General features: G+C 42.0%; 1 protein-coding gene across 2 annotated transcripts in view; it reads right to left on the reverse strand.

Moving 5' to 3' along the window:
- PLAGL1 (PLAG1 like zinc finger 1) overlaps positions 1 to 24641 on the reverse strand; it is a 47809-nt gene that overhangs the window by 14593 nt on the left and 8575 nt on the right. The window contains exons 2-3 of one of the 2 annotated variants that reach the window (XM_071434415.1): positions 15712 to 15754; positions 539 to 694 (exon numbers count right to left, since the gene is read on the reverse strand). In XM_071434415.1, the coding sequence (XP_071290516.1) occupies positions 539 to 694; positions 15712 to 15730 (175 nt within the window). In that variant the 5' untranslated portion in view covers positions 15731 to 15754. Of the gene's footprint in view, positions 1 to 538; positions 695 to 12560; positions 12608 to 15711; positions 15755 to 24641 lie in introns of those variants that run through there. The other variant, XM_071434425.1, reaches the window with a different exon arrangement.

Consider the following 24641-nt stretch of genomic DNA (forward strand, 5'->3'; position numbering starts at 1 on the left):
ACATAATTCCTTTGTTCATATTTGGGCATTCAAATTGCTTTGCTTTCACAAGGAAACAACAGTCTTTCCACAATATGAATTGAAAATGCTGCAAAAGGTAAATTACCCCCCTGTGATCTCTGAAGTTTGCAGGGGGTGGATAAGGGATGTCATTTACCATTTTGTTTCTGACCTTTCATTGAATACTCTTTCCTGTTTTGCATGCTTGGGGGAAAAAGAAAAAAAAAGTAGTAGTGCATGGCTGTTATTATTAGATACAAATTCAACATTCATTAAACTTGGATTGACTGAACAGAGCTAACTGGTTGTTCACAGCTAAATGTCACACCAGCTCTGGCTAATGTCCTGCCATCAGTTCATGTGTCTGTTACCAGAAACCAGTCACAAAAAACAGTGGCTGACTGTGAGCTTTAGCTTGCTCAGCTGAAAACAGTCTTCATAACGCAAATGCTCAATGATTATGCCTTGAGTTACTCATGAAATCAGGAGTCTTTGTCTCTTTTTTTCCAAATGTGGGAAAAAGAGCTAAAATACTTACTCTGCTGGTTTCCAGCTCTCAGCTCCAAGACTCGCAAAGTGAGGTAGTGAGGTAGGGTGAGGCGGGCCCGGCTGGGAATAACCCTATCTTTAGCCCTGATGAGTGGTCCGTGGAGTTTGCATTCTCCTATAAGGCTTTTACCGCAATCCTCACACCCTACAAATCCAGAAAAGGGAACCTGTTACTAAAAATGACCAACTGCTTTCCAATTCTGGCTCTTCTAATTTTGTCATCTTGAGAACACATCTGGAATTACGAATGCTTTTCTTCACATCAGTCTTCTACATTAGGTAGTGAAAAGATTATCTGCAAGTCAAAACTAAACAAGGAAGGTTTAAAATAACACCTCCAGTTTGTGCATTCTCTCCTGAGCAAACTGGTGCATCTTGACCTCCAAAGATTTATACATATTCTCATTCAGGTGCCTTTAGAGACTAGGATGGGAGCAAAACTAGACTTCACTGCCTGCCCAGCTGTAAAGATGCAGATATTTATACAGAAATGTGCACAAAGTTGTTAGCAATAACCTAGGTAAGTTTGGTCCCTTCCAATCTTACCCATTCTGTGACTAAGAAATTCTGAAATTTGCAGAGATCCAAGGAATCCAAGAAAGACTTTGTGTCTGCTGCACAGACCATTCTCAGTAGAAGATGAGACCCTCAGGGTACCATGAGAAACGAGTATGATGGGTCCTACAGCCACAGCTCAGTTGACAATCATGCAGGAGCAGCCTCCTCATAGGCTGCTCTGCCTGTGGAAGTAAGGAAAAGGGGCATACTGCACTTCCCAGCTGTTGGTTCCCAATAATGACATCTGCAGGCTGAACACACGGACCATCCAGAGAACCCATTAAAGAGAAATACATGTCTGCAAACTGACTTTCCCCCGGCACAGTGAGATATTTTTGGTTTAGTGCAGCTCAAACTGGTTGCCAGGGAAACTCATACAGAGCAGTGACAAAACTGAGCAATGAGACTTTCCAGCAGAAGGTCATCTCAGCACTGGTGTCACACAGGGCGATGGGAAAAAGGGGACTTCTTGCACAAAACCTTTTTATAGACAGTAGAAACCAAACCAGTGAGCCAACAATGCTTCACGACTGAGTTAAAAAGAAAAGCTGATATTGGTCATCCATGACTACCTCGTTTTGTTTTCCTTCTGAAAACTCTGCTGAGCAAGTCTATTCAGTAAGTGACAATACAGAACAGAGGAGGGGAGCCAGAACAGCCAGGAGAGCCCAAGGGAGCAATGTAGCAGAGACTGGGGCAGGAGAGGTGAGGCTTCATCACAGACAAGGGCTCATAACCAAGGGGCATAAAGGGCTCAGGAGACACTGCCTGGGGAGACAGAGATAGTCTTTGAAAAAGGACAGTAGCAACAGAAATATTCATATTCAGGGTACCCCAAAAAGGTTTCTTTTTGTAAACACAAGCAGGCACTCGACTAAATCATGCACCTTGAGAGCCTAGTCCAAAATCTCCCCAGATAAGCATAAAGTATCCCTACCTACTTCTTTGGGCTCTCCATCAACTCCAGCTGAGAAGATAGATAGACTTGTGTGTTGGTCAGGCTGCAAGCACTACAATAGTAAGTATTTTTCAATAATTTGTGGACCATGGAAGTTTTCTTCTTCCATGGCTTCCAGGCTGCACACCTGCACTGTGAATAGCTGGAAAACATTATTTATTTTTGCTAGTGCTACAGATAAAGAACATGCCCCCTACAGCCATCACTTAAAATGCACAAAAAGCCCAACAATATAGCTGCCAGGTACATTTTTTTTGTTATACATTTGTTTATGTACCCAAAAGTCCTTTTCAGCTGCAAGGCTGCAAGAAAATAAAAATATTTCCTTGGTGATTTAACTTAATTGGCTTTTAAATAAATTCACCCTTCTGAGGGCAACAAAATTATGAGGGCTTCCTGAGCTTGCTTGGAATAATAGTGACTTTGTCTCAAGTCAAACAGCTCCTGCTTGGAGAGTCATTGTATGCAAACGGCCGAAACACATTACCAAAAGCAAAATGGAGACAAAGAACTGCTGTTAGAGGAAGGATGTGTCTAATCATAAGTACACGACCTTATCAATCCATGCCATACCTCAGTGATTCATCACTAGCAAGCTCCTGAGCAAACCTTCCAGCCACCCCGAGGCAGTGCTCACCTCCAAGGCTCCAGGGTGGGCAGCTCCCAGGAAGGCTGCAAAGGGAAAGCAGGGGGTAAAGGGCATCCCTTGAATCAGCTTCCAAATTCTGCAGTAGTGCTCCATTAGCTAACCCTCCTTGGTCCTCCAGATCCAGGACATAAGGTCTGAAATGATTCACACATGGGTAGTAGAGAGGCTCTCCTCTAAATTCAGGAACCGCTTTGCATCTAACTGGGTGTTGAGCAAGGGTCTCCAAGCTGAGTGGCCCCACAGACAGCTGCCTTGGCAGCACACCTCAGCAGCAGCAGCAGCAGCACAAAACCACCAGCCCTGCACCAAACTACCTGCAGAGCTGGAAGCCCTGTTAAGCACTTTGCTAGCATGGCCTGGGATTCTGACCGGGCACAGCTGCCCAGCACCTTGAAACATGAGATTAGCTCAGTTGGTTAGAGCATGGTGCTAACAACACCAAGGCTGAGGGTTCAGTCCCTGTACACTTAAGAGTTTGACTTGATCACACTTGTGGATCCCTTCCAACTCAGAATATTCAGCAATTCTGTGAAATATCCAGAGCTGCCCAACACTTGTTCTAAGGTTTTCTATGTATACAGGTCATGAAGATAACTAGAATGACTTAAGTTATTAAATAACAAGCAAACTGGAATTACATTCACTACACAGCATTTCTGACCTCATACCAACATGTTAGTACCCTAACTGCAAATTTATTGTATTCTAAAAAATTGGCAGGTGTACCAGAAAAATAGGATTGAAACACTGCAAATAGAATACCTTCAGGAGCTACTGAAGGAAATGGAGATCTTTGTAATTTCTCTCCCCAAAACTAACAGTGCAAAACTGTCAAGTTCACATTCTTTCTCAGAGACAATTACAGGCCAAGTAATGATCCTTTGTGTTTCAATGCTAAATTACAGATGCCATTGACAAAGGAGTGTATATAGAGCCACAGCACAGAGTTTGTAAAGCTCACACAGATTTTATGCCACTTTTTAACTTGGCTAATTAAGTAAAATATATTTTTTCAACAACAGCTTCAGAACACACTCTAACCTGTTCTGAAATAGGGCTCATCCAGCTATGGAAACAACATACACTTTGTTGTATTAGCACTAGAAATGAAAAACAGTTGGTCAGAAAAATGACTTTCTGTAGAGAAGATTTCTTCTGCTTCTTGCTAGGCACCTTAGTACCCCGACACTTTTTCAGTTTCCTGGCTCCCTTAAATTGTATTTACACAAACAAAATTAATGGATTCGAGGTTCATATGCAAACATGCAAGAAAAACTACCACTATTCCTCTGCTTTGTTGTGATTTAGATGAGTAGGCAACAAAAAGAAATAAACAAGATTTACAGGAGTTACAAGCTGTTAAAAACCAGACTGTGTCATTTACTACATCCTTAGAAAAACAATGCTATATTGTCCCCTAGAGGGTACTTGTTCATTCTTCCTCTGTCCTCCCAATGATTCTGACAAAATTCCAAATAATGCCTTTGTATCTATCTGTATATAAAACTGTACAAGCTAATAGATCTTGCAGCTGTTAACATTTTTATTTTGCTGGACCTCCCTGCAGCAGAGGGGAGGCAGGTGTACAGAAGAGCCCAGCCCTGGAGCAGGTGCAGGCTCTGACCAGGTTGCAGGAGTGCAGACACCACCTCACTTGCAAGGACAAACCACTGGAGGGGCTAAGAGAAGGGTGGGTACATCCCCCAACACCCCCAGCTGGTACCCCTGCACCTGAATGCCTCTGCTCCCACTTCTCCCTCACATTGGGAGGCATGGCTGGCAACAGCTAACCCCTGGCTTTCCCCTGCTCTTTGGGTCATCACAAAACTGAGACCCGCTGCCTGCAGGATGCACTCCCACCCCATGAGCTGACTGGACACTGGTGGCTGTGCTCCCAGGGAGGAGAATGGGCTGTGAGTGTGGCTCACCTGTACTGGCCTCACCATGCTGGTGCTTCGCCCCAGTCCAGGTCTAGGTGACAGCTCTCCTTTGCTGCAGCCTATACAGCCTGACAGCCCCAGCTGCCAGCCTGCCTCATCCTCCACACAGCTCTGGGGCCACCACGCTGCACTGGGACAAGCTCCCACAGCCAACAGTAGCCAAGCTGGCACGGCAGCTTGAGCAAGCTGGACTTGAGCACAGTCAACAAACTGGTTTCCAAAACAGCAGCACGGCTGGAGCACTGTGCCACCCCCAGAGGCACAAGCCCGGCCTCGGGGAGAGCTCATTAGTGTGGGCGAGGAGCCACGGGCTGCGGTTCCACAGAGCCCCGCTGCACAGATAACAGGAGCTATACATAGCCATGCCAGGAACTGCAATCACTGTCCTGATAGCTCACACATGCCACGGAGCCTCAACCAGCCAGCAGCAGAATATCACTTCTTAAACCCAGTTTGCTAAAAACTAGATGCCTATCAGGACCTCCTCCCCGCGTTTTCTCCCACCCCTGCTTTCAAGTGAGACTTTACAGTACCTGAACATTTCAGTGGCCCACAAGATGCCTGCGGTGCAATTACGTCCCCTGTGAAGGCAGAGGCAAATCATTTCTTTTCAATTGTCCACTTGGAGCAAATGCACCCAGCGAGAAATGATCAGAGGCTGAGCAGACCTTGGCATTTGCTGTGCTGTTTTGCAGCATTAGAATTAGCTCCCATACGCAGAGGGAACAAAGATCAGTGTACACAGCAGTTGAAATCCTAGCCTAATTACAATCATAAGATTTGCATAGCAAACAACAGTAATTTATTCCAGAGTAAAACTGTAGCACTCCGTTAGCCTTGTTCAGCCTTCACAGAGAGGAACACTGCAAAAACACCTCCTGGATATTTTCTGAAGTACATTGCACATGCTAGTCTTGGTTCTCTTAGCCAAAGGTGCATCAGGATTTCCAGCCTGAGGTTTGTTCTGCAGCTCTCTGTACAGAAAAAGCTTGAAATCCTTGTTCTACAATTTATTTGGCAAAAAACTCAAAGTACTCAATTAGCAAACAGTTAATCACAAGTTATTTTCCCATTATTGTGGGCCACTGACACACATTTTCTCTGAAAAAAATGTTTATGAAAGAAGCCTTATAGCCTAAGTTTGATGTGCAAAACAAAGCTTTTAACTGATTAATAACTGATTCTATTTATATTGAAGTAAAATACTACTTGTCAAAATTACCAGAATTCAGAATAATTTTGTTCAAATCCCATTAACTTCTGATATTTTATAATGCTAAATTGTCTATAGAATGATCTTTACTTGTTAACTGGAAAAACTGATCCCTAGTCCAGCATCAAAATAGGTGAACATTTCCTCAATGTCTCCTTTTCTGTCTTTTCTATGTCACACACCAAAACCTTGTATTAGCAGAGACTAACAACTGCTCAGCTCTGCATGGAAAAAAAGAAAAAATACATAAATCAAGAAAGCCCACTACAGGCTGACTTTGCAATCATAATCGTGCACCTGGATAAAGGCTGAAAACTTGCACTTCTGTGCATGACACTGTATTATTTGGGAAGCAGGTGCAGTGTTTTCCATAACCCAGCACCCAAAATAGCACCACCCTGACAAGAAAGTGGAAAAAAAAAAAAAAAAGGCAGATGTACTCCTGTGCTTGAGAGGGAAACTTTAGATTTCAAGCAGAGTTCCCCTGTCTTTGACACACAGAAACCCTGAAGCCTTGCAGCCCCTACCCGGTGGCACCACCAGCACAGAAACTGTGGACACGCTGCTGGGGCAATATTGGCCCCTTAGCAAGGCCTTGTGCTGCCATGCCAAGGCTTTCTGGTGAGAGGACAGGAGCTCCTGAGATACAGGTGAAGGCTGAGGAGGAGTCCTGGTGCTGCTCAGGCATTAGTGGCACCCTGCACATAAATGCCTACTGCTCTTGGGGCCCCCTCCCTGGGAAGGAGAACAGTAGGTGGTTTGCAAACATCCCAGAAATCATTCTGAACATTAAACATATTCATGGGAACATGACCTCACTCTACTAAAATGTAAAACTTTAAAAATGAATTACTATATTTGGAGACAGAAACAGAGAAGGAGAACAGCAAACATGCCTTACTGCCACCCCACCCCATACATTCAGTCAGACCTGCAAGTCAAGCTGATTCCCTAAAACCCAGCACTGCAGGTGAACCTGCCCCTCAAGCACCCTGACCAGCCACTGATGTGCTGTGACACCTTCCCTTACCTCACCTCCATCCTCCCTGTGCTTGTCTTTGCTCCCAAGAAGAATGAAGATTTGGAAGAAGAGTTACACCCTTGGGTTTTCAGCAGTGGGAGATCATCTGTCAAGGCACCTGCTCGTTCCTCACAGCACTATGATCCTGACCAGCTGCTCTTATGGAAGAATGCCTCTAGAAGGGTGGCTCAGCACTTATCTGACTGTAAAGAAATCTCACACAAAGCACATGTCCATTTTTCTGGCACAAGTTCCAATATGTAAATTCTTCCAAGCTGCAGAACAATTTGTTATACAAACACATACAAGATAACAAACACTATGATTCATTACTCATTCCTAATAGGGAGTAATCATGACAATAATCAAGCTCATCTGGGAACAGTAAGTCTTTCACCTGGTGGCCATGAAGTGCTACAAAAGGCATAGCCCAGAGGAATTTGAACAGCTTTCAGTAAAAAGTCAGTCTCACTTCAATTCCAATGAGGCTTTCTACTGTGCTCCTTCCGTCTAGCAAATCTGAGGAGCAAAACAGTTAGAGAAACCTCGAGGAGCACATCTGGGCTATGGAATTCAGCAGTTCCAGCATGTTCCCATGAAGGCTGTGCAGCAAAAGCACACCTGTGCTCTGCTGCATCTTACAAACTCCACAGGAAAAAGTTACCTTCACTGCCTGAACACCTGAAAAGGCAGTAACTTACACATCTTTCCTGCAAAACTAAAGGAGAAAAAAGCCCCAACAAACCAAACAGGAGGGAAAGTATGTAGGTGCAAACTTCACTGCAGTCTGATCAACTCGTTTATCAAAGTTCTTGGTATGTTCATTCATCTAAAAATGACCTGAGGTAAAAAAATTCATTGATTGGTTGAAAGCTAATTTAAAAAACAATAATTTTCTGGTTATTCTTGGGATAAAAGTTACGTGTCCCATTTCCAGTACACCACATGGGGTTTGGTTGTTATCAGAACCCATATACATAAATGAGCACAGTTCAAGTGAAGTCACCTCCCATAGTTTACATGTAATAGCTTCTAATCAGTGCAAACAAAGAGACTTCTCTTTCTGCTGAAAGCTGAGCACATTTCAAACAATCACATTGAAAAATGCAGCTGGATTTTCCAGCGTATTTTTTTCCTTCTCTCCCTCTCCCTCCACTGTCTTGGAACTAAGTCATATAAAATTAGATCCAGAAACAGGGAAGGAGGTTAACAGCAAATTCATAGAAACAACTACTACTTTTTATGAGAAAGAACCTGAGTCAGCATAGCATGGTCCTATGAAATGCCTAGCAAAAAGCTCTCTGAGAGGGAAGCTTTTCCATTGCACTCTGCCCATCTTCCCCAGCAGCCAGCAGCAGTCCAACCTGGTGCAAGGCTGTGGCTCCTTGTCTATGACACCTTCTGCTTGCTTTAGGTCTTCACTGGCACTGTCCAAACTGCCCTGTTTCTATACTGTAGATGGCAAGACCAAAATCCCCCTGTCACAGAAACAGAGACAGCCACCAGGAGAGTCATATTCAAACTGCTCATAGGCACCCTGTGGCTCCTGGACTGCATGTTGGACCCCCTAAACTGCATCTCTCACACCACAGATTCTACCTACCACAGCAGAAGCACTTTATGTATCTCAAGCACTTTCCTTTTGGAGAGGTTTTTTGGCAGGACAGTTGATTTATTTTAGTGTGAGATGTTTTAGTGGAAAATGTGAATGCTATTGTGGCAGTTCAACACAGACACCAGAATCTTCCATCTTTGTAATAGCAGAAAAAACCCCATATAACAGATCTTCCTAAATGCACATATGTATAAATACACATGCACACAGCAACACACACACCACATTAAGTGCATTAATACTGTCAGCAGTTTTATTGATGGCAGGTCAACACCACAGTTTGAACTCTGATAAAGGAAGTGCAGCAATTATGATGACTAAAGCTTAGTATCGATTAGTTGAAGTATTTCCAAGCCTTGCAACATTCCCTTAAAAGGGAACCCTAGACTGGGTCTCTTGCTCCTTCATTGAGATTGGTTGTCAGTGGCCAGCAAATCCAGATGTTGCATTGAAGACACTGGTGGAAAACTTGGTGAAAAAAGCTACCTCTCCTAAGGAAACCAGCCCAAATCAATTCTTTATTTTCCATTGGTGACTTTCAACATGGACTTGTGGGAACTTAACCAGCAAAGACATTAGCAGCTGGGATATATTTCCACTTTGGAGCAGGTAACATGAGTTTACTGTAGAATGCAAAGAGGAAGCATGGCATGCAGAGTGAAGAGATACCATATTCATCCCGTGGCTGCAGAAGCTGATGTCTTTAGAGGCACATATAACAACATGAAGCAAGTACAGCTACTGGGAATCAAAGTGCAGTGTTTGCACCCCAGGATTCACTTCTGCAGGTATTAGTCTGTGCACATGGCTCCAGTGATGTGCAAGTAGCCACATTATCAAAGAAAGAAGTCCATGTGGAGAAGTGAATACATAGACACTTAGGACTGATCAGGGCTGAGACCTTGGAGTCCTAAAAGAATACTCCAGTCCATATTACATTCAGTAGAAGCTATTAATAAAACTGGAAAATGAGTTAACTTCCTCAGTGAGCCATCCAAACTTTCTGCTGATATTCCCACTCACCCAAAAGAAAAAAAAAAAAAAAAAAGTGGTTTTTTTTTCTTATCAATGAACCCTAAAGTATATATCTAAAATACCAAAATGAAGGAGTCGTCTTTTAAAAGAATTGGCTTTTGTAAATGAAGGGTCATTAACAGCTTAGCAGAACAGCTTTAGTTCTTACTATGCATCCCCTTCATAACAGACAACTTCTGTTATTCCTTGCTTCATTTCCAACAGGAAAAGCATGCTTGATTCCCAGCCTCTCTGGGAACAAAATGGGTAGGAGACTCTCATCCTTAGCCTTTATGACCCTGTTAAATTATTTTCCTCTTTTAAGGCATGAAGTGATTTCTTTAAAAAAAAACCACATAGGCATTCAGAAGCTCTGCTGCTGAACAGAGACAAAAATTTATTTCTGTGAAAAAATACATGTGCAAGTATCATGTCTGTGTTTCCATTCACTCATTTTCTTTTTCCTAAGATCCAACATTTATTTCTTTCCTACAAAAAATATTTTTGTGGGAAACCATACAATAATTAGCTAATGTCTTGACTGATATTGTAATAAAGAAATTATCTCTACCTGCACTTCTTTAACAGACCGATTAAAAAGGCTGATAAGATTGGCAGCAACAAATTAGACAGCAGTGTAGTACATTTTCCTTACAATAACTATTCTCCTGAGGCATAAGAACAGCCTGTAAGACACAGAAATACAAAGTAGATGATTATTATAAGAGAATTGCATAAAAGTTGCAAAAATTGCAGATTTTTTCTATAGATTAGGCTCTCAACTCAAATTATAAAGTATCTCCATACAGCTCAATTTATTCTGCTGACAGTCATCTCAGTTTGAGATCAAATAAAATGCAAACACTTTTTATAGATTTTTGATTAATCTGTGGTTTTTAAAAAATTATTTGCAAAAGTCACACACACACACACAAATAAATTCTTACGTGAATCTAAGAAGCAATCTTGCAATGCAAAGTTGCAAAGAATTTGTTCCTGTTTTCATACCTTCCTAGCTCAAAGAACAAGATGAACAGATGTTAGAGGCATCACCCTGGGAGAAATGCAGATACATATTTACATAACTCTGGTTATTTAACATACATGTTTACTTAAAGCTGTGTATGATTACATATCTCACCTTATATTTGGTATATTTTACTCTGTTGGTTAGAAATCAAATATTTTATACTTCCACTTCAACACTGCCAACAGGTAAAAACAATTTCATATTTTACAAAGATGTTAGAAGAGACGAAGGGACAACTGTCCTGCCAGAACATCCCTACGCACCTCCCCACTCACATCTGCCTAAGCACCTTCCAGTCCAGTGAGTTAAACATAACACACTCTTGTCTTATCACCCGAGGAACAGGGAACAAGTGCCACCTTCCGTGTCACACATGAATCACCCACTTGCTTCCCCATTACACCAACTAAAAAAGCCCCGATCAACTGCGCTTTCCGCAACTGCGATTCCTTTCTATTTGCACCACTACAAGTACCCAGGAACCCTCACTGGTCAATGTTTTCATTACACATCTAGATTACAGCACTAAAAGGACCTACAAATATCTCTCCTGTCCAACTTAAATGTTAACTTTATATTAGCTTTAGCTTTACATTTTAATGGCTTCCAATGCCTATCATGCATAAATACACTTAAGTGAGGTCAAAACACAGTCTTGACACATTCGGATAACAGTAATGACAACAGAGCCTACAAACTTTGATATGTGCCTCCTTGAGTTCAGTGTTTCCACATCTTAGTCAAAATTATAAATGCATTTGCTTTTTTTTAATGCTTTTTCTCTCTGAAAATCTTGGAAACTTAACAGCAAAAGCTACAAGCAAACATGTTGATGCTCTACAGTTAAGCAATGTATTTTCATTTTAAGAATCACAAAGTAATCTACAGAAAACATGTTTGCATATGGAGCCCACATTCTTCCAAGAAAAACAGATAAGTTATCTGCTGGGAAAAGCACAAAATGCAACAAAACTAGTTAAGAATACTAGCTCAAAATCACTCGAAGAAAAAAATGCCAGACTGAGGAACACAAACTATTCCAACAAAACATGAAACTTCCCAAGCATTTCTCTCAAAATGAGGGGACAACTTGAGAGTTTTCAAACTACTGCACCCATGCACAGACACTTTTAATGGGGTTTGCAACAAAACCCCAGCAATTCCTACTGCCATGTAAGAATGAGGCTGCTTGGCAGCAGTTACCCTGCTCTGAGCTTGCCCTAACACTTAAATAACAAAGGAAGAAATGGCATTACTTAAGGTTTTTCCTTCTATCGTAATTGGGCCACACCTGGAAGTTGTAGCTGCATGAGCCCAGATCTTTTCCTTCACTCACCACAGAAACTAATGTAGAAACTCCGGCAATTTGTTCTCCTGTTTTCAGTAGAAAATTTACATATTAATTACACACCAAATGCCTTTGGTCTAATAAACTGTTCTGGACTTGCACAATGAAAATACTGCTGCTTCATCATCATCCTCCTCTCACTATTCTGTCTTTACAAAAAACCCACGTACACCTAAAGCCAGCAGCAAGCATAGTGGTCAGTCTGCCTCTTGCCTGGAGTCCACACGTGGAAACAGAAGTTTGGAAATATATCCTCACATTTCAAAGGACTTTGGATTCCCAGATTCTCTGCCAGACAGGCCCTCTCGTTAGTCACTGCCTTGTGTGTAAGTATTGACACAGCAGTCTGTACCAGTTAAGAAATCATCTGATGCAACTCAGCTGATTTTCAAAGGTATAAAAAATTACATATCATAGCTTACATGAATGATTGATGTTCATGTAAGACTGGAAGACCTGAATACTGATTTTGTATTACTTTTCATATTCATTAATCACCATTAGATAAAGAACAAATGAACTCACACACAGGCTAGAAACAGCACAAGAGTTACTTAGGTATTTCCCATGACAGAATACAACTCAAACATTGGTTTTGCACTCAAGAACAGAACTGCAAACATTTCATAATCGCACTATATATGGGAAATCAAAACAAACCTTACCTTATTTTAAATGGCAATTTTAGTAAAAAGTCAGGCTATGCTAGTCCAGGGTGTAAGGAACCATGTCATCCTCCTTCGGCAGACTTTTCCAAATGCCCCTGTATTCAACTAAGTCTAACTCCACTCTGTTTTGTTTCCCTAGGAGGACCCATTCAGGACCATGTGCTCCTTTTCAGCTGTCAATAAACAGAAGCAGTGAATTCCCCAGCGCTTCACAAAGCTAGTTAGGCATAGCCATTCATTTCTTCAGGAAAACAGGGCATTGATTTCAGCAAATTCCCAGGGAGCAGCTACAACAAAGAGATCAAAGACCCACCTCCTTTCCTGCCTGGCTTTGGCCGGCTGGGCTGAGAGGAGCAGCAACAGGTTTCGCGAAGAGCGGGCTCTGTCCCCACCGAGCACTGCACGCTCCATTCACGCCCATCGCCTTCCTGCATTCCTGGGACAGCCCCCGGCGCTAACCGTGACAAACCCCTACATTCAGGCAGCATAATATACTGCACACCAGTTCATCCAAGGATAAAAAGAAAAACAAGCTCCAAGGGAAGTCTGCTGCTTCCCCGACCAGCCGAACCTCAGTAGCTGACAGACTTTTCATAAACGTCTTTTTTTCCTTTAGCTTCTCCATCTAAACCGGAGAAATGTTTGCTACCTCAAATTCATTGTGCTGAAACTTCTCTGGAATGTTGGCTTTTCTGATTTATTTCCACAAGCTTGAAGACTTAGCTGCTGGAGTTTGAGGTCTAGCTGCAGCAGCCCTTGTATTGTGCAACCACGATATTTTCTTTGTGCAATTTGCCCTAGACTGCAGAGGGTTTTTCCTAAGGAATTTAAGGGGGTTTGTTCCCATTTGGTTAGAATTTTTACTTTTTTTCATTATACATCTTGTCTTGATTATTGTAACCTGGAACAAGATTTTTAATGCTAAAATTTGACCTTGTATTGAACAAAAAGACAATGTCATGGTCAAGCTTAAGGACTGGTGGTTAGGCTACACATCTACTGCTAAACAGTAAGAGCCAGAGACCTGGTGCTGAAACCACCTGGCACCAGCTCCACAATTCTAAATGCTTCTCATCTTCTTCTCTTTTCCCCCACAGTTTGGTTATATCCAAATTCCTTAACTGGAACACAGTCTGGTAGATATTATCCCTCACACACACCCTAGTGTTTGTTGCTTGTTAGTATATGCTAGTACTGTGCTCACAGGCTGGCCCTGAAATATTTATTTACATATAGACAGACATAAAGCTCTGAAGTCAATTCACACCTGTAGAGATTTGCCATGTCATTCTTTAGCATTCTCTGTGCACTGATGTTTTACCAAGGCACTACCAGGCTGTCACAAACACCCACCAGCTGGAAACTGGAGAGTTCCCTCAGCACTGGCACTGCCTCCAGGCCACTGACACGTCTCCAAGTGAGAAGACAAATGTCTATCCCACTAACATGAGCAAGTATCACAGGATCTGGCACAGCACAAGCAGTACAATACTGAGAAGACCAGGGACAGCTGGTAGGGATGACGGCTCACTGCACAGAAGACAGCTGAGAACACAAGGAAATACAGAATTGCAGAATTACTGAAGTTGCAGGAGACGTGCAATGATCAACTAGCTGAGACTCTTCCTGAATGCAGGTCCTTTAATAGCCTTACCCAGGGCCTTGTCAAGCTGTATCTCGAATACGTCTGGTGTGGGCAACTCCACCACTTCCCTGAGCAGCTCATTCCAATGTTTGATTGATCCCTCACTGAAAATGTCCCTTGCATGCACAAGCACCTCCCCCAGCTCGTGGCCATCGCCTCTTGTCCTGTCACAGTGCATGCCTGGGGAAAGGCTGCTTCTAACTCCTTTTCTATAACCACCAGTTTTGTATTGCAAGACCATGACTTGATCCCCTTGAGCCTCCTCTTCTTTGAGCAGAACACACCCAGCTCCTTCAGCCTTTATGCAGGTGACAACTTCTCTAGCTCCCTGATCATTGGGGGAACACGAGAAAGGCACTGTTGCTGAGCTGAAAAAAAGAAAAATGAAACTGCCAGTGGATAAAATTCCTAAAAGAGACAAACATCTGAGTACAGCTGAGGAGTCTTGACCACGACCCCTGTGCAGTCACCCTGCCCTCTGCTTTCTTTAGTATTTCACTCCTGATGATAGTTTTGCCTGTTGAATACAATACAGTCAGGCATATAACATTCCTTGTTTTAGAGTTCTCTCTGTATCTAAATAGCATTTAAGCATGCCTCGAAATTTCCATCTCACAGTAGAAACTTTAAAAATGCATTTTAACAAATAACTTGATCTCCACATATAATTGCTACCTTCCATTAAGCCACTGATGGTTTTATATTTATTAACTGATTGCAGTTTCAATGAATAAACCCCCAATCCTGTTTTCCTTGTTCCTCTAAGGAAGTACTGAAGAATGATAAAATGTGTCTGAAATTTCCCTCTCTTATGTTGCACAGTGAGCAGCTGGGCAGCCCTTGGAGGCAATGATAAAAAAAGGCAGCTGAGGCACTGGAGGGACTCCAAAAGAAAGCATGTAGATCAGATCAACAAGCAGAAAAAAATGCGCTTAATGCTTCAGATAACTTAAGCTGGAGTGAGAGAGTGCAAGTATCTGGGAAACGTGAGCAACAACCTTCCGTGGTAGTCACGACAGCAAAGCATAAGGATATAGCACTTGTCTGCTAAGAAGAAGGATAAATTATAGTGATACAGCAGGAGATTTGGATGTGACTGGGATAATGATGCCTTGGAAGCACAGGAGTTAAATTCACAAGATGATTAAAAAACCCCGAGCACATCACTCTGCAGTAATCTGGGATGGTATTTGTGCCAAAGATAGATAAAACATTTTAAAGAGAATTGCAGTTTTAAATCTCAATGAACCAGTCTGTTCTTATACTTGGGCCAGATTTTTACAATTTTACTCACATTAAGTCATGCTTTACTCCAAGAATAATCTCATTGATTATAATGGTAATATTGTTTCACAGATGTCCCAGAAGCAACGCAAATGTAAAAGCAGACTTTATACTTCAGATAAGAGACTTCAGATAAGAGACAATCATGAGTACATCTGGGAATCCGATAAAAACATATGGTACCAAAAAATCACTGTGGGATGATGGAAATGTACTTACAGAGCAGGTCTGTGGACATGTTTACAGATCAGGCAAAGGAAACCTACACAAAATAAATGAAAAAAGAATTATCAGTTTTCTGAACTAGGGCTATTCATGTTTATATCTCATGCTAATAATCATATGCATAGTCTTTTAGTTCTTTAGGAAATAAGAACATAGCTACAGAAATCTAAAAAGGAAAAACTTCATTTTTTAGAGGACAAGAAAAACTGTTTTCACTTCATTTCACAGACCATGTAAACTGACAATCTTAATGTAATGCATTTTAATTAAGAGCAGTTCACTGTATTCCACATCTTCATTAACTTTTATTATTATGTATTTTCCAGGCATCAATTGCAAGAGAATTTTCAAGCATCATGTATTTTACCCCATTGCATGCTATTCTGTGTTTAAGCCTGATATTTCTAACAGTCCCAACCCTTGTGCAGTCAAAAAGAATATTAACCAAATATAGGACAAGACATATTATTTGCTCTCTTGAAGGACTTCTGGAGGCTTTTGGTTTTTGCTGAACTCATTCATTTTGTTCCCTTCCCATTCATCTGCTGGTTTTTGACCATAGGAGTAGAATCTGAGTTTTCTGTAGCTGTCTGAGCAATCCCCAACACACGGGTATTCCAATGACTGAATAAGGCTACTTGGAGCTACAGAAATAATAATGCCTGTATTAGTAAGGGCACACACAAATACCAATACAAATCACATCAGTGTATGCCATTTTATGTCCTGTATAAATCAGGCAGTGTTTAAGGCAGTGTTTAAAGGTGTGTGTGTGTATGAATCAGGGTGAATGAAAGAGGTTCAATAAGGCCCAGTGCTGGGTCCTACCCTTGGGTCACAACAGCCCCAGGCAGGGCTACAGGCTTGGGGAAGAGTGGCTGGGAAGTGGCCTGGCAGAAAAGGACCTGTGGATGCTGGTCAGCAGCTGAACATGAGCCAGCTTTGCCAAGAAGGCCGACGGCATCCTGGCCTGGCTCAGCAATGGTGTGGCCAGCAGGAGCAGGGCAGGGATTGTCCCCCTGTACTCAGCACTGGTGAGGCCTCACCTCAAATCCTGTGTTCGCTTTTGGGTCCCCCAGTACAAGAAAGATATTGAGAGGCTGGAGTGAGTTCAGGGCAACAGAACTGGTGAAGAGTCTGGAGCACAGAGCTTGTGTGGAGCGGCCGAGGGAACTGGCTTTGTTTATCCTGGAGAAAAGGAAGCTATGGGGAAAGGAAGTTCTGTTGTATAGAGTAAACCTTATGACTCTATACAACGCCTGAAAGGAGGTTGTAGCCAGGTGGGATGAGTTTCTTCTCCCAAGTAACAAGGGACAGGACAAGAGGAAACAGCCTCAAGATGTGCCATGAGAGGTTTAGGCTAGATATTAAGAGAAAAGTCTTAATCAAAAGAGTTGTCAAGCACTGGAACAGGCTGCCATGAGAAGTGTCCCCATTTCTGTGGATTTTTTCTAAAAAAATGTAGATATGGTGCTTAGAGACATGTCAGTGCTGGGTTAATTGTTGGACCAATGATCTGAAGGGTCTTTTCCAACCTAGATTATTCTATGATTCTATGAAAACATGACTCTGATGAAGACAACTGTATTTTGTTACTGACTGAAATGGGTCCAAAAAATCTTCATTTTTAAAAATACAATGCTAGTTACTAAGATACTTCCAAATTAACTTGGGCTGGTTGCGAGAACTGAGTTGTGCTGAGAGAAAGCAGAAGTAAAGGGGCCCACATGCTAGAGGGACATCAGTGAGTCCTATTTCCAGATAAAACAGGCATGCTGACAGCAGGCTTCCTAAGTAGCAAGTGTCCTAGTCTGATTTCCATCACCCAGAAAAGACTTGATTTCTGAAAAAAATCTACTCTGCAGTTTCATGCCATTCTGGCTGAGACCAAGACTCTTGTCTGTGGTGCTAATTTCTAAAAATATAGCCCTTGCAGAGGGAACAGTGGACTTCAATGGCATCCATATGTGACTGTACACACACCAGACTTTGTCATCCCCAGAAACAGCAGGCTACACGTTATCACTGTCAAAGCAGTGCCATCAACTAATAGAGATTTCATTTCCCCCACTGAATAACTAGATTTGTGATAAAATGATTTAATTGTGTTAGCATTCAATCTGCAGGGTAATTACCTGGTAAACCACCAAAGCACAAGCTCTTCCCTTCCATATGGCTTGAGTCAGTAGTATACCTTCATTGTCACACATCTGGTGTGCAGCACTGTCCTGCCATGAGGAAGTGCAGCCTCAGTCCATGCCCTCTCTGGCCCCCACATATCCTCCATTGTTACAGTGACACTATGGTCCATGAACATCCCAATTAAGTTTTGGCTGAGTTGTTCTATGATGTCATTTTGGAGGTAAATCACCAAAATGTTTTTCTCCACAGGCCACTGACGCCTGAGAAATTTTTCCCCCTGCACATTTCTATGATGAAACAGTGTTAGCAACAGCAACCCCTAATGCCCAAGTCCAGCCCTTGGGAAGGGCACAGAAACTACAGACCAAGAGGGAGCACCTCTGTGAGGGCATCCCAGTCACTGCAACACAACCCACTCTCAGGATAGAAGAACAGCAGGCACACCACCACAAAGAACTGCTCCTCTCCCAGCAGCTGGCTCAGACTTTCCCTCTGACACGGTGAGGATAAGTACAACAAAGCTTGACCTGCATTTGCAGGGGCAGGGGAGTTTAAGCAGAACTACAAGCTCTTTCATAAGCTATGCCAGCTCTTACCTGCAGTTATCCTCAACAGGGACCCAGAACTGCCCATCATCCTAGCTACACAAAACCATAGTGTAAATCTCTCTCCTTCTTCAAGGGTATGAGGGCTCCCCTTGTGCAGTGTACTGCCCTCTGACCAAGGGGGTTCCAACACACACAGAGCTGTGCCAGCCATAGATGCTGTGCCAAGCAGGCACGGTGCCTGGCAGTTTCTGGCCACATGCAAACTCAGGTGCCTGGCCATGAACCACACTGACCTTTAGACAAAGGGTTGCAGGTATATGGCCCAAATTTGCTGTGCTGCCCACACAGCCAAAATAAGTTGTTTGCAGTTGCTCTTAAGTAGCCTCCTTTCTCATCAATGAATGGGCAGAAGAGGAAGAGAAGCTGAGTGGGGGATGTTTCCCATACATGAAAATTGCAGCCTAGAAAATGTGAGGCAAAGCTTAATGAGGTTTTTACAGGCTCTCAGGTATCAGGAAAATAACTTATTCATTTAGGCTGAGGAAGACTTGATGGGTTAAATAAATAGATAGTTAACAGTCAAAAGATAGCAAAGCAGTGATTACAGGCACTTTGAATGATGAAAAGTTCAATGCTTTGTGGTGGTGGAAAGTGGTTTGCACCCATTAGAGGAAGTGGGGATGGGTTCTGCACTGCCTAGAAGGACGTGTCACAGTGTATTTTGTGTAGGAGACAGGATTTTAGGGATTGGGTTATTTTCAGTTGCTCTACCATTGGCAAAAATTCAGAGACTATGCATTTTACATTCTATAAGTGATTGTAGTGGGCACACTGTGGGCATGTATGACTCAGATACATATGATGGTGATCCAGTCTCAAGGGACAGTCCTGATATGTCCAGAGCCCACAGTGGGAAATAAAATGCCTGTTACTTGCTCTGTTCTGGTGCAGAAGACATGGAAGTATTGAAAATAGGCAGCAGTTTTGAAGTATGGAACCAAGTATGGTTCATGAGGAGGATCTACAATGAGGATCAAAGTCACTGCTACACCAGAGGAAAGGTAAAGCCCACAAGGAAATGCACAGCAAGGAAAACCAGCCTGCACAGGACCTATGGGGCTGTTTATGATGCACGAGACATCCATGAAGGCTGCCAGCAATGGCCTTGATAACTTCCTTGCTAACCAGTGGTTCACACTGGGAGCCAGCAAGAAGGGCAACAAAGACTCCACCTTCTACAGCTGCTGCAGGTCACTGCAGAGTTCCAGGAGGATGACAAGGTTTCATCAAAAAGCACTTGTTTCCCTGACCTTGAAGCTCATCTTTACCAGAGATGATAAACTCCATGGCAAGGGAAGCCAGGAAAGTGCTGTGTGAGGGACCTTTGCAATCTCTGCAGTGTAAGACTACAACTTGCTGTTTGAGACAGCTGCCCTGCATGTAACACCCAAGGATTCTCACGTAGGCTCATGTCACAGAGCTCTTCCACTGACCTCTCTTTCAGAAGATGTACATCTATCTTCCCTGGCATCATAACACAGAAAGCCAAGGGAAAAGCAGGCCCAGATATGGGAAGAGACAAAAGTGGCAGCAACAGGAAAAGCTTTCACACTGTGGGTGATACCCTTGTGCTTGCAAAACGATGCCATCTGTAGATAACAAGAGAACATGCTGCCTGCAAAAGAGACCTGTACCATGCAGAGACAAAGACTTGGATCAGAGCCTCTGAATTATGAACCCACTGTGAGTTGAAACATGGCTGTTCTGGACCAGTCAGCTTCTGCCCCCCACCAAGTCCTCAGAGGTTATTACAGGATTCCTTACATTGCTTTCCACATGAAAACAATGTTCAAAAACAAAGACAACTGTAAACACAGGCAGACTCTTTGTAGTGATCTGACATTATACAGCCCCCAAATGCACCTCAGTTTCATGCTGCCCACCAAAGAGGCACATTAATTAACCAGTCACCAAAAGATTAATCTCACTATGTGAAGTCATCTGTCCACCTTACTCATGCAGCTGAAGAGGGGCACTGCTATCCCTTGGATACTCAGAAGAATGCCCAGCACAAGTCATTTATAGATTCACAACAGCCTCATGTAAGTGACATTGTTATCTAAGTACCTTTTATCATATTTTAACTAAGTAAAGGTAAAACACAAGTAAATGTATTTTTTCAAGACATCTACGGTAAGTAATAGAGTTGCAGATGTCTAAAATGCACAAGCAAAGATGTGACAGGAAAACCACACTTAACCTACTTACACTGAGATTAAATCAGGAAGGACTCTCTTTCCACCACCACAGAAATCAGTTGCTGGGGTTTAACTTTCAGCACACCTGATGACTCAGGTTGCAATCCCTCAGAAGAAAACACCTTCAGGAGACAAGGAATCTATCTCACAGCGTTAGCATTCCGCTGATGTCCTTGCTTGTGTTCTTCTGGCTACTGCTAGCGCTTGTGCTGGGCTAACTGCTGACATAGTTTCTCTTCTCCCAAATTCATGAACAAGAAAGACAATAGTAATGATGTAGAAATTGCTTATTAACAGAGTACTAACAGGGAAAGATGATATGCATGGCCAAAATCTTCATGTAAAGAAAGCCATGCAGATTTTCTCAAGTTTGTGTTAGTCCCACATGTACTTCCATATCAGGATTTACTGCACGCTAAGTACAACCCCTCAAACATATGATTTATGTTTGTTTGATGCCACTACCAACAGTGATATTCTGTGCATTTTTAGTCTATCATATGCAGAGTCCCTCACTAGCAAAATAGATGAAATTATAAATCACTTTATTTACAACATAAAATAGTATAATTTGTACTTTTACAATTACTTGGGTTTTTTTTTCAAGTCATGGTATTATTTCATAATTACAAAAGAGAAAAACTGATTTGCCATCATCTTTTTCTTTATGTACAGGATTCTGCATCTTTTCCCTTGATTAAGCAAAAAAGCTTGTGAAGTACAACATATGAAAGCTTGTGTCCACAATCCAGAAATTTGACTCACTAATATTGCAGAAGGCCCCTAAGTAAGTCTTATTTGTGAATGTAAAAAATAAGGAAAATGCAATGTTATAAATGTAATGTCTTTCTCTTTTACAAAGGACTATGCAGAGGTAAAAGAACTGTACAAAATCATGAGGCAGACTGTGAATGTACAAAAGTCATGTGCTCAAGGATGTTTTCTCTAATGTATTTACTAAGGATATTTTGTATACCTTCATGATAATGTTTTAAATTGTGTTTACAGACACACAAACACTATACAAGTACATAAACTGGTCCTGCTTCTGAAGGAAACTTTATAACTATATACGCATCTCCACAGATTAAATGCAGTGGTATGCAAGCAACTAAGAGCCCTGTCAGTTCCCAGTGACTTCAAGAGTCATCCTGTTGAAAATTTTTGGATCCCTTGGCTAATATTTCTGCAAAGCTATACCAAGCATTAAATCTGGATACATAAAAAGATCCTGCCTTACTTCCCTCCACCAACCAATCAATACTCTAACCTGCTTATGATCACTTCAACATGTAGCATCAGCAAATATGGTCCACACACAAGCAACTCATCTATCCAAGTCTGTTTTCAGTTTAAAGCAAAAAAACCCCCAATTTTCATTAAATGTAAATACATCTTATATCCTGTGCCCTGATACCAGAAACACAAAGATGAACAAATCCCACTCCATGTTTCAAAGCGAATTCTTCCTGTTCTGAAATATGGCACTGTCTCTCACCATATTTTCCAAGCCTGTATCAGTTGACACTGGTCTATTTCGGTCAGCAGAAGATCTGTGGCAGACAAGACATCAAACACAAGCCTTTGCCCATCTCCAGTGCCCTGATAACAAGAAAAGCTATTATATAGATTTTTTAAAAAGAGATAGTAACAAAAGGGAGACGGACTCCTAGGAAAAGACACCAAACAGCATCTCATGCCAGCCTGCCTTACTGAGGGCTGCTCTTGTTTTTTGGCTTTGCAAAGCACTCAGAATTTTGACTGCAATCCAGCAAAGCAATTCTGCATTTCCCATGTTTTCCCACCACTAACTTGAAGGGAACTATTTGTACACATGAAGACAAACCTACACTTCATATTTTGCTGGGTCAGGATCAAGGCACCAATCATCTTTCTGGATCCTTATTTTCCTATGAGAATTGGATAAAATGAGCTAAAAAAAAATAAATCTTGTAAGTGTGAGCTTTAGAAAGCCTCAAGACCCAGGAACATTCCTAAAATAATTTGCATTCCACAGCAGCAGGGCAAAACCATTTCCATTTCAATGAGCCCTTTGGAGAGGACTCTGGTCTACTGGCTGAAACTCAGGACTGAACCCCAGCATAAATAAACACCAAACCCACTTGTACAAGGTCACGTGAAAAAGTACTTTTTCCTGTTCTCCCTCAATACCTTGGCTAAACTTTTCATCACTTCAAGCCTGCATCCGAACACTTATTTCAAGAAGGGCACTGCCACTTCTCTGCTGGACAGACTGTTCAGCAGGGAGATTTCCTGTCCCTTTCCTGCAATCATCCTCAAGCAGCTGACCCCAAAGAGTCAACAAGTCTGTGGCTTCAAAAAAGGTTTGACAAAAACCTGGGGTTTAACACTCACTTCTTTCATAAGTTTGATACAAATAACACACACTAGCAGCCGAAAACTTTCCAAATTGGTGAGCAAAACCCACAGCAGAAACAGACAAACAGACCAGTTCCCATACGGTGCAAAAGTCACTCCCGTGACCAGAGCGGGGGATATGCTTTCAGTCAGTACTTTGGCAATGTCAGTAAATTTCAGGAAATCATAAAAACAGATTTATCATCTAGAAGCCAACACCTTACCTCACACATCTTGCTTAGATTATGGTAATCTAAAACCTCCCACCCTCAAAACGCTCACAATCTTGCACATTATCTACAACATATGCAACCTAAGCACTATTGCAACAAGGTGATGCAATGTGTAATGTCACTGCTATGTTATAAAAACACTCACAAATTATTTGGTCGATTTTCACTTCTCAGTTTTGCTCACTCTCATACACATTCAGTAGTTTTAAATTTCAATGCTCTGAAATGACTTAATTCAGAACCTTGTAAAAGGGAGGAAGTTTTATCTGAAAAAGATTTTGGGTCAAGAATATTGGTATTTTTCGGTTATTTTAGATGCAAAGTGATCTTTACAGTGATTCTACGGGGTTTAGCAGCTTAGTCTCTTTGGTTTCTTCATAAGAGCTGGATGTCTCTATACCTAAATTATGTGGCAAAGCATAATTAATGCTCTTCCACAATATGCCTCATTGTTAACAGCTTCTTGGCTAGTAAAAATGTTTTCTTTTTCCTCTCCACTCCCAAAGGCGCTATACTTCAGAGATTTGTTTGAGCTGCCAGAAGTAGGCAATGATAACACAAGTACATCCTTATAACTCTGAAGCATAGGCAAAGTTTTCACTGAGAATTTTATACTCGAGGCAGAGACAGCAGGAGCTGATTTGTTTCAATTAACACTACAAGACTTACACTGGGTAACAGCTGCCTGTCACATTGCTCCATTTGTTTGCTTCAACCCGCTAGCTCAGATTTCTTTTGGACAGCAGCTGGACCTGTCAGTGGCAAACTCGGCAGCCATATCACCCACATCCCTTCCCTCCTGTTCTCACACGTGAACTGGCTGGAGCAGGATACTGCATGGGAAATGCAAGCTACCACTTCAGATGGTACAGAGGCAGGGGATAATTATTAGAACTAATGTACTGAAATTAGCCATCACATTATTTGTCAGGGACTGATTCTATTGGAACTAAACTGTAAGTCGAGGAGTGATTTCTTATTGCCTTTTCTTAAAAGGTATGTTTGTTTTAGAGGTTATATTTTCATAGCAGTGCCTAGAATGCCTGTGGTATCTAATAATAACCAAATCCTCCAAATGGTGCATATATGCTTTATAATGAAAGCTACACTTTTCTAAATATTACTTGGCTGTTTCCTTAATTTTTCCTTTGGTTATCAAGCCATTTAATCACTCTAAAGATCTGCAAATTGTGGCTCACAGATTATTGTTGAATAAAAGCAGATATGAATGCAGATAATTCATATTCAGTCCAGTAACCTCTTTCTCAGATAAAATGTTGCTCCCCACTGTCAACTAAAGATTAATTGAACCTTTTGTTCTCCCATACTGACAACTGGTCACACAGAGTTATAACTGGACTCCT

This window comes from Agelaius tricolor, unplaced genomic scaffold, assembly GCF_023055355.1.
Source record: "Agelaius tricolor isolate 1412-34295 unplaced genomic scaffold, bAgeTri1.0.p SCAF_1, whole genome shotgun sequence".
Taxonomy (NCBI): Eukaryota; Metazoa; Chordata; class Aves; order Passeriformes; family Icteridae; genus Agelaius; species Agelaius tricolor.